This window comes from Cariama cristata, unplaced genomic scaffold, assembly GCF_000690535.1.
Source record: "Cariama cristata isolate BGI_N322 unplaced genomic scaffold, ASM69053v1 scaffold22837, whole genome shotgun sequence".
In the NCBI taxonomy this organism is placed as follows: Eukaryota; Metazoa; Chordata; class Aves; order Cariamiformes; family Cariamidae; genus Cariama; species Cariama cristata.
Genome location: NW_009627386.1, coordinates 1 through 11,270, shown reverse-complemented (window position 1 = coordinate 11,270; position 11,270 = coordinate 1). Strand labels below are relative to the sequence as shown.

Sequence of the window (11,270 nt, the reverse complement as noted above, 5' to 3'; positions counted from 1 at the left end):
GTGCTCTCCCAGCTCCCTTGTCCTGCAGCTCGCTCATCTCAACCTCTGGCTGGCCAAGGGGACCCTGACCTTGCTTCTCTCTCCCGCAGGGGCACAGATCGATGACAACATCCCACGCCGCACGACTCAGCGCATCGTGGCACCGCCGGGCGGACGTGCCAACATCACCAGCTTGGGCTAAGGACCGACCCCTTCTGTGCCCGCCTAGCGGACCGGGGGACGGGGGCACCTGGAGACCGTTTTTGATTCTTTTAGAGCCTGTGACAGTTACTGCGGGCAACCAGTGAGGGGGGGCTGAAGTAAGGCGCCTCTTACAGTCCCCTCAGATTCCCTCCTCATCTTCACCAACCCCTCTCACTTCCCCCCTCGGCCCCTACACATTTAAAGAAATAAACCCTGTTTTGACACCTCTGACATGCAAAAGTAAATGTAAAGAGGATGTTTGAGATATGTGGCCTCTGTCCCATTCAGCATCTTTCTTTTAATAAAGGAAGGATAAAGTGAATTTCCCGGGAGCTGCCTTTAAGACACACACAAAAAAAGGAATAAATAAATAATAAATGTAAAAAATAGCTTTTTTTTTTTTTTTTTTAATGTCAAGCAGAAGAGTAGTTCAAGGGTGTTAAACTGGATATTCTGTAGGGTTCTGTGTTCCAGCAGAATAGCTAGGCAAGCACGGAGGGACACGAATCCCAACCTGTCTGTAACCATTCCCCACCACTGCCTTTGAGGTCACTGAATAGCTGTCTGCTGCCAAGAGAGAGAAACAGGACCCAGCACTAGGAATTGACAAAGCGCATCGCACCCAGCCATCGGGTGAGCTAGAATCGTTGGGGACTTTGGTTCTGTTGGTTTGGTCTTTTTTTTTTTTTTTTTTTTTCCTTCTGGATTTTGCTGCAAATTAGGTCCTTGAGGAAACTTTTTTTTTGTGTTTGTGTGTGTTTTTAATATGTTTGTATCATTGTGTTTACGAAGCCTTATCTGAGAACTGGGGATCTCCCCGTTCTTCCCGGTCCTTCCCGAACCTCATTCAAGTTACAGAGTCCCGCCAGTGTCACTGCCACTGCCACCCCGGTACTTCAGGTATTCCTAGGCTGCATCATTCCAGCCAACGCTTGCCACTTAGCTGCAATAGGAGGTTGCGGAGCAGGTTCATAAGCTATGATCTTCACTTCAGTGTACTAGGTCTTGAGCTGGTGCAAACAAAGGGGCTGGGTACCGGCTGAGGAGCTGGGATGGAGCATCTTGAGAAGTTTTTAGCAGTTAGTTTGTCTTCTGTTCCTGGAGGTGGAAGTCGATAAGCAGGGGACCATGGGCAAAGAGCAACATGTTGCTTGAAAGATTTCTGCAGCAGCCATGTTCCCCCTTCCTGGCCATTGATGAGAGGTTATTTAAAACTTTGAGAGCTTATCTTTAGCTCCTGTGGAAAGGCCTGACCGGTTGAGTGTGTGCCTGAGCATCTGTGGCAATTCCAATTCGAGTCCAGATGCCCAGCTGTTGTAACTGGGAGCCTCAGAGCAGCTCGATGGGTCAACAGCAGCTGAGAATCTCTCATACGTGGTGCAAGTTTCACAGTCGCTCGTTCCTTCAGGAATCTGCCTTGTGCAAATATTCATGAGAAGGCCTGGTGGTTCCCCACCCTTCCTCAGATGCCTGCTGCCTCAGATTTGAGAAACCAGAGGCCATGAGCGGTCCTTAAGTGAATTTAGGAGCCCCAGCTTCTGTGGTAGTCAGTGGGATCTGGGCATTTAACTGTCTTCTGGGACTGGAGGTCTTCTAGTCCTAGTATTAGAGGCTTCTTATTTTCAGGATATGGAGAAGAAATCCGCACCATTAGATTCCCACTCGAACTGAGCTGGAGGGCTCAGCGGTCCCGAGGACTTGGCCTGTCTTTTAGCACAGAGAGCTTTTCTACCCGCAGTTAACACCGCATTACCTCCGCTGTCCGTATGCCCTGGCACTCGGCTGCATCTTCTGCTATCTCTTCTATTTGTGCTTTGCCACGTACATTCACCTTGTTTTTTCCGTATTTGTGAGTATTTTCTTAAATGGTGTTTACAGGTTCTTTTAGGGAAAAAACTATATATATGAAGGCTTTTAAGAAACAAGTACCAAATTTGTTGTTAAGAAGTATCAATGCTGGGATTTGCAAAGGATCTGGAAGCTACTTAGGTACCCAAACCCTCCCGGCTTCAGCACCTAGTTCCTTTAAGCCCCTTTGAACACAGAAGTTAAGAAAAACATTGCCATGTTCATCCATGCATTTTACATTTAGGTTCAACTCTTGGGTCTTTGAGTTTTGCATAAAAGAGTTTGCACTTTGTTTGTTAAGTAATCCATGAACTTAATATATATTGCAGCTATTTTCTTCTTTTTTTTTTTTTCACCGATATGTTAAAATCAATTTGAATGAGTTGAGGAGAAAAAAAAAAGAATTGCAGATCCGTTTCAATTTTACGAAACACTTGCGGCTCTTCAGTATTCACTTAAGTCTTCCTTTTTTTTTTCCTTCACTGACTCATGATGACTTTTTAGTTTTAATTTGTTCTTCAAAAGGAAAAAAAAAATCACAAAAAAAAGATTTTGCAGGCTATGTGAGCATGTTTTTTCCTGTGAGAGCTCGTCCGCTTTGTGTCTGTTTAATGAATGTCATATGTAAATGCTTAAAGAAAAAAAAAAGACGATGACTTAATTAATTAACCGCAGTGACTTGAAGCTCTAAAAATAAAAAAAAAAAAAGTAGGATTTAATACTAGCTGGATTTAACCCTTGGATTTGTGATTGTGAACCATGAGTGGAGGAGCTGTAAGTGCTAAAGCTGATCATGTGTGTAGACAAAAAGAAGTACTGATATTTGACCATTGTCTCAATGGCAAAAATCCCCACCCCAACCCCAAGTCTTGTGTTTTATTCCTTAAGAACTCTGTGTTATATTACCATGGGAACTCCTAATAAAGACAAAATGTTGTTGTTTCACTAGGTGCATCTGTGTCTCAAGGCGGTACGTGTTCTGTGTAACTGGGTACCTTGGCTGGTGCCTTCAACAGGTAAAAACTGGCTGAGCTCTGAAATCGGTGCGGCTGTAGGCTGATGGTAGTCCTGCGTAGGAGTGAGATGTACGGTAGCAGAGCTGGAGATAAGGTCCCGTGGTTCCTTGGAAGAAGATGGTGATGGTAAAGAGGAGTCAATGGTCCACGGTGTAATTTCCTTCAGAGAAAAGCGAGCCTCTTCTCAGGGCAGTTGTCTGTTTAAAACAGTATTTGGCAAAGCAGAGACATTTGCCTGAAAAGTCCTGGCTCCGCGTTGCAGAGGTCACTGATGAAATGCGAGCAGAAGAAGCTGGAAGTATTGGCATAGCCCTCGGCCCTCCGATGGGTTTCTACTTGGACCCTCCTAACAGCGATGGAGGAGGGGAGGGAAAGTACAGCTGTAAGTGGCAGCCCCGCACCGGTAACTGAATGGGGAGTGTTAGAGCTGGCTGGGGAAATGGCAGTGAAACGTGCGGTGGTGGTGGTTGGGTTTTACTGTGTCGCAGAGATGCTGTGCGTGAGATCGCAGCAGATCGTGGGAAGGGCTCAGAAAGAGCCAGCAGCCCTTGGTTGCCGCGTCCCTACATCCACCAGATCAATCCTCTCGCTGCTCTTACCCCAAATCCGAGCACGGCTGGACTTTGCAACTGACTTGGCAATGATGTTCAGCTCTTGCTCCTCATGTGAGCAAAACCAAATGTTTAAGAGCTCTGTGAAATGCAATTAGCTTTCTCCACACAGCTTCAAACCTGGCACCCCTATCCAGTGGGAAGTTTTAAGAGGGTTTCCCTTTTATCTCTTGAGAAGGGGCAGTGGTCATCCACTGATAAAAAGGCTTCTGGTTAATGTGGGGATCCTGGCTCTGCTACTAATGACATGCAGTTATTTGGTTATTGGCAGCTTAAATTAGATATTCGCATATATGCAATCAAATCCCCCAGACCAGGGTTGGTGGGTAGCTGTGTATAAGATTTATTAGCTTGTCCCAACAATAATATCCCAGTGAAAGGTACATGCAGTCTAAAGCACTGCTGCTTAGTTAACGCACATCTGCAGAGCCTCCGTTTGTTTCTATTCTATCGTTATTTCTTCCTCCAGCACCTAAATTGGAAAGCAAGAAACCTCTTCCCCAGGAAATAAATTCCAGGGACTCAGTGAACCTGGTCTGTCTTGGAACAGGCCAAAAAATACCAACTGAGGCGTAGAGAACTTTTTGAGGTCAGGAAGAAATCATCAACAGCCAGATCTAAACCAAACATGCACCGAGGAACCAAGAGAAATCTCAGGATGATATTCAGGTCAGCGGGGCCGTGCTGGTTTGCTGCTGCAGAAGAGCACAAGAATAGCCGTGTTCTGTCAACCTGTAAATCCCGGTAATTCCTGACGCTGGCAGCCATGAGACCCAGCTCATGGCTCGTTCCCTATGCACTGATCTGGTTCTCTGCAGGCCTCCCGTTGACTGGTCTGTGGCCACGCATATAAGACCCAATATAGATCTGACCTGATCTTAACAATGATACAGAATTAGTGGCTAAAAGGAGAAGAAAGAAAGTAGACGATGAATTTGACTCAGTGACCTGGAAGACTAGCTGTCAGCAGGGTGTGAGAAGCAATAATTGTCACTGGTCCTCGCATCTCAGCTGTCCTGCTTCAGCCTGGGCCGAGACCTAGCGCGGCATCTTCAAAGCCAAGGCTTCTCTGACCTAGGGCTCGTTCCATCTCTGTAAAAACATATCGATGTGCCTCTGTCCAACCCAACTGGTTTTGCAGCAGACAAGATTAATTTGCACTATTTTCCTATAAGCTAAAACCAGTGTTTCTGCAGCTTAATACCTTCCAGCACAGTAATTTGAGGGTGTCTGAGTGCATAGGCCCCCCAAGGCTCCTTGGCAGTATGGACCTAGTTGCTTTGCACTTCAAAAAAACCAACTGTTGGGTAACCCTTAGTGTGGGTTACCAGGACCAGCACCTTCGCGTGGGCTGGGAACACGGTATCATGCCCCTAACTAAAGGACTATGTATAACTTTAGATAGGATTTTTGTCCTGCACAAGCTATTAATTAATACAAAGTTTAATTAACTTGAATTTCCCAAGATTTTTATGACTCTAAAAATGAAAGCATTTAGTACTTTTAGCTGCTTGCTCTGCATGGATGAAAGCTTCGGCGCTGGTTTTCTCCCCTTTTTCAGCAGAAAAGATGAAGGTTGAGCTTGGGGCCATGCGGTGGCAGCAGGACACGCAGAAATGGAAATGGCAAACTCCCTTGGGGCAGATGGATCATCTCGAGAATGATGTAGGCTGTAATAAATGTAGAGCATGCACAGGGCTTATGATTACTGAGACAGAGAGATGACGTACACATATATCCTCTCTGTTATATTAATATATTGGATGGTATTTCAATGTTAAAAAGATATGAATCATCTGAGTGTGTTCTGTTATAGTTAAGCCTAACAAGACACCCTCCTATGATAAAATACAGAGCAAACCATAAACTTTATCAATTTATTTACAGGGAAAAAAACCCCACAAACATTCTTTTTTAAAACAGATTTTGGCTTTTCTCCACAAAAGCATGATGTCCAAGAGCAGAGGTAAGGTGGATTTGAAGAAGTGGCAGGGTTTCCTTCCTCTGAAACGCTTCTGCTTCTGCCCTGCCATTTCCTGCCCCCTCTTCTGTGCTTAACGAATTACTTTGGCTTTTGGCTTTGTGCAGCCGTTCCCGGCGTAAGAAGCTACTGGTGGAGGAGGAAAAAGAGGGAAAGAATGAACAATTGTTTGGTTTATCATCTTAGTTGTCCTACTCGTTTCTCATTGAGAAAATAGTGAAAAATAGAAGTACAAAAACCCCCTAATGCTGCTTCCTCTCTAACCTGGAAAATATGCAGAGTTTTTTTGCTCTGTGTTGTTTTTAGCAGTAGCAGGAAAAGTTTTCCCTTAATAAAAAAGCACTCTGAGAAAACCGATTCATTTTCTTTCTTGAAAATAATCAAAACAAATTCTGTTCAGCACTAAGCCGTGCCACCATCTCTTTCCAAAAGCTAGCTGCTGGCTAACATCTGCAGGAGTATCATCTCCCTCTTTGCTATTGCTCCTCCTATTCCTCTTTCTTCATGTAAAACTGCAAACTTCACCAGCTGACTGCTCTACAATTAGAGGAGATTATCTATTTATTCTCCCATATAACACAGGCCGGAGACGTTGCCCTCTGCTAACTCTGGTAAGTTGTGATTGACTCACGGCCGGGGCACTCTTAACTGTGGATTTACCACTACGCGCTTGAGCGTGTTGTGCTTTCCACAAGCATTTTTTTTGAACATTAACCAATAAAACTTGGCAGATGCCTTACAGCGAGTCTTTCAGTGCTGACTTGCGAAGCCTCAAATGGCAGAAAATCCCTTGGTTATTTATTCCATGAGTTAATCATTTTCATGGTTAATTTTTTTTCCCTGCTTCTGATTTGAATTGGGCAGCCTTTCATTTCTCACCAGTGCTTCTCGTTATGCCTTCCCCCAGCAGAAGAAAGACCCCCCTAAGACCTACGTGGGACTATTCTCTGGGGCAATCACCCCGTGTGAAACCGGGTGGCTCTGCCGCCGAGCCGAACGCGCGGCTCTGGCCGTCTTCCACCCCGCATCCCGCCACGTCCTGCCACAGAGATGCGTCGTGTCCCGCGGACTGATCAGAGCAACAGATCCGTGACCAACACCGCACTCAATATTTCTAAGCTTAGCCAGCTATCGTGTGCTGACCAAGGCTGCGATGCCTTCCCCTCGCTGACCCTTTGCTATTCATCTGAGTTACAGTCCGGCTAGCCCAAACTGATGAAAGGCCGTGTTACTATAGAGGATGCATAACACCACCTAAAGCTGTGGGAAAATCCGACCCGACGAACTGGCGTTCTTCAGGTTTTGGCTAAGTATGTGGATTCCTGTTGCTGGTATATGTAACTGCATATAGAAAATGAAGAGCCTCTTTTTGCAGCGGTCCTTTTATTTAAGTTCCAAATAAGGCCAATATTTACTCCCCCCTAAGTGCAGTTTAAAAAGTAGTAACGCTTATTGGTCAAAAAAAAGTTTTAAATTGCTCGTTTTCCCCATGTAAACAGTGAGTATAAGAGTCCTCACACTTAAGCAATCGTGTGGAATTGTTAGGATTGGAATGTAGAGGGTGACAAGAAATTAATGCTTTGGTGGGCAAGCCAGACCCCGTACAGCACTGGAGGGCGTTTGTGTTTAATGTCTGTCACGCCGGACGTTCCCAAGATATAAAGTCGTGCAAATGCAAGAATATACAAAGTAGACCACGAATCAGTGTTACCTAGACAGTTTTGTCCAGCGATAGCTTGTTCTGCATTCTGAATTTCCATTCCAAAACATGATGTTTATTACCCTTTTTTCTGCTGTGTTTCATTCACATTTCGGAGACAAGCGCTCAGAAACTTTACTTAAGCTCGCACACATAAATTTAAATTTCATTTATGCGACAGCCACGTCTTGTCCTCCGCCAGTCCCTAAAACAGCGGTCCACTACACACCGTTTACTAACGCTTAGGCGATACGGGAACGCGATGTGATTATTACAGCTACTCAAATCACGTGTAAAACTTTTTCAATTGTTCGCCCAGAAAATCACACAGTACATTTTTGGAAAATGATTAGTTAAACTGCTAACGGAGCTGTAGTTTCTATCATCGGTCTTACTCTAAGTCCAAAAGGCAATCCCCACCCTAGAGATTTTTCTGCTCATTAAAACCACCGGGAATTTGCTCCTTTCCTCCGCCGTGGTCGTTTCCACAGGAGGGCACCAGACCCACGCCGTTAAGCTGCGTTTCTCTCCGTTTCTCGAGGTTTTCTCTCTCCCGTTCCCCTGACTTTGCCCACAGACAGATACGGACCCACTCAAATACGAAGTGCACAGGCCTTGGCGTTTGTACATCTATTACGCTTTTCAACACCAACATCTGCCATATTTTACTTTGTCCTGGATTAGATTGATGCTGATTCATACACAGCTGAAATAATCTCCTTTTTTTTTTCCAAATCAGAATTGGCTGTAAGTATAATAGGGAATCATCTGGTTTTCACTGCATTTTTCAATTCACACACCAAATTCTGCAGCAGAGCTATAGTTTTACTAGTGATTTTCAAAGAGCCCCATCAGAGTCGCTCCATAGACTTTTCCTACATATCCTTGCAAGATTTTTGTTACAAGACAGTCAAAGCATGACGAAAACCGCTGCATCTCTCTCCCTTAATGACATCAACTGAGCAGGAAAATGTCCTGGTTTATTTATGCATCTCTTCGTAGGTTTTTCCTCCTGTAGGACAAAGACAAAGGTAGCGTGGGAGAAGTAGAGGGGTTTGGAGGTGGATGTCACCTTGGTGGAGCGTGGCATTTCTGGGACAGGGAGGGGACGTCGTTTGCCAAATCAAACAGCAACTGGGGGTTGGACTGGGACTCGATGACATTCAAATGTCACAGCTCATCAGCTACGCTCAGGCTTCTGGCTCCAAATGCTAGACAATTCCCAGGAATGGCTTGCTTTGTGTGATACTTTAAAGAGCAGGCGCATCGTGAGATTTAAGGTGGCCTCCCTTTCTGGGCCATTTCGTATTACCTCTTGGTCAGACAGCAGCGTCAAGTCCCAGAGGACTCAGCCCAGCTGGACATTTCAAGGCTGAGTCCCAAATTATCTGTGGATTGACCAAAGCTCTATGGAAGAACCTGTGGTTTGCTCCCCTTTGCTCTCCTACCCTCTCTAAAGCTTGTCTGATGGTAGGACCAAGCTTTCCCAGGCTCTGGGCCAGTTCTGTAATGAACTACCATCCCACATTTTTGCTTTAAGCCCGTTGTATTTTGCCCTTTCCCCTGACAAACTTGCAGGAGCCGCACATGCTGAGTGCAGGCAGGACCCCACGGAGGCTGAGGGCTCCGCTGCCACCAGGGCTTAGCAGTCAGTTTGAGGTCTCCTGAGATTTTATATTTTAAGAAACACAGAGAAAAAACTCTCCCTCTCAGAGGACATCAGGGTAGGCATGGAAATGAGCCCTTCCTGACTCCGCTAGCATGGAGGCTTGGAGGAACCGGCATTAATTTTCCAGCCTCCTGCGAACCTCACTCCTATAATTAGATCCAGATATTGTGCCCACGTAGAGACATAACTGGGGCTGGAAGGTTTCTTCTGCTCATCTCCAGATGTGTCTCCTGCCTCAGCCGAGGTAAATGCTAGGATTAATGGCTCCTAACAGGCAAGGTCATTCAAGACATCCACTGCCCCAAACAGCCACAGCACTGGTGTGATTGTTTTGCCTCGCCTCGTTCGTGGGTACCCCTGAGGTTGCGTTCATGCAGATGACATTCTTTATCCTTCCAGTACGCTAAGGAGAAATTTGTTTGTTTGCAGTAGACTATTTTTACTACACCTGAATTCATTAATCTCTCTGAAAATAACGTTGAAGGCGCATGCATAAAAAAGCATGCTTTCAGCTCGCCGTGGATGGGACCAAGCACCCCCAGCGAGCATTTTACTGGTGGCATTGATTTAGTATTTTTGCATGCATGCAAAATCAAATGTCAGAAAAGCACAAGCGAGTAAACTTTATCTGAAAAGGGGGAGGGAAAGGACCTCTTTTCCCTGAGCTACCATTGATTTACTGTGATGAGAGTTTTAATCAAGCCCTTGTACCTTTAAGCCATAAGTTATTAGGGGAGAGCAGGGACAGTCTTTCTGAGGACTTGCTGACACTCTGAGCTTTCAAGATTATTAATCAAAAATGTGGTATTGGAGGAGGGGGGTTTTGGGGGTTTAGGGTATTTTTTTTTTTTTGCAGGCACCACTAAACTGCCAAGTAATGTGAGATGGTAGAGAACAATGTGAGTCCCCCATAGAGATCTATAAATAACAACTATAAACATGCCTCATAAATTACTCAAAGGGTTATTTTCTCCTACCCGCATTCCCTCCCTCACGTTCAAATTCAATTTTATTCATCCGGTTCCTCACCCTGCGCTGCTGTGTGGGAAGCTTGGGTAGAAATCTCTAAAGGGACAAGGCTGGAGCTCTGCAGGGGAGATTCCCACTGTAACTGGCGTAAACCACTGCTGCAGAGAGACTCCCATCCTCATGCCAGAGCTGCTCCCCTGGGAATCTGTCTCCCCAAAATCCCCATCTCCCCAAAGATGCCACCCAGCCCCTCGGCTCGCCTGCTGACGAGGTTTTGTTCCTGCAATGAAACACAAACCATAATGGGCCTGAGTCATGCTTCGTGCAGAAAACCCGTGGCATGACAAGCGGTTGTTTTTTGTTTGTTTTTTTCTTTTTTTTTTTCCCTGGACAATGTATTGGTTTTGTGAAGATCCTGGAGGGAGGGAATATTTCTGGTTTAGGCTTTTGAGGACAGACAGAAGGTTTAAGACAAGCAAAACACAAGCTAAACAGTGACAATGGAGGGGAAAGGTCCTACCCAGCATCCCAAAATAACTCGGTGGGACAGCCAGAAACACAGAGAGACTGTCTTTGTTAAACAGGGCTGTTTCAAGAGGCATAGACCAGTCCAACGGGAGGAGGAAGACCCAGATGGTAGATGCTGCGTACATCTCTGTGCATGTGTGTGTGCATAGTACCTCAGAAAGGGCAATTATTGTCCACCCGTGCCTAAGCCAATGTAACCACCGGCGTAGCCATACGTGGTTTAAAGTGGTCTCTGCTTATATGTAAACATTGCCACGTGTAAAAATGATTAATTGGCAAATTAGAAATGTGACCCCAAAAGGTATTGTTCTCTGTGATGAAAGATGAGCCTGGCCAAGGATTTACAGCCCAAGCGCCTTATTGCCATAGTAGGGCTGTGCTTGCAGGCGAGGTTATTATGGTGAATGTTAATGATGACTGCATCTGGGTAAAAGCCTCTCCATCACCTCTCGCTGTCGATGCCTCTTCCGTAGCTATGGAAATGGCACCTTCTGTTCAGCTGCTGCTTCTGATTAAAATTCAAGTGGAGAGGGATGGGGAAAGAAAAGCCAGGGGACAAACACAGCTGATGAGCCAAGCAGCATGGAGAAGAGGGAGGCTGCAATGTACCTGTTCAGCTCCTCGGAGAGAGCGAGGGTGCTGGGCTTAGTTACTCTGGTGGCAGCAATTTAGGATGAGAACCACTGTCCCATTTGCCCCGCGTGAAGTCTAGATTAAGCAAGAGTCCCTGCCATGAGGAACTGGCACTTGGAGCATCCAGAGGAAC

The 11,270-nt window shown here is 45.6% G+C and overlaps 1 protein-coding gene across 1 annotated transcript in view; it reads left to right on the top strand.

Moving 5' to 3' along the window:
• LOC104164948 (dihydropyrimidinase-related protein 2) overlaps positions 1-570 on the top strand; it is a 37,521-nt gene extending 36,951 nt beyond the window's left edge. Inside the window, exon 13 of the mRNA XM_009704434.1 lies at positions 90-570. Within this exon, the coding sequence (XP_009702736.1) occupies positions 90-181 (92 nt within the window). The 3' untranslated portion in view covers positions 182-570. The remainder of the gene's footprint in view (positions 1-89) is intronic.
• The last annotated feature ends 10,700 nt before the right edge of the window (positions 571-11,270 follow it).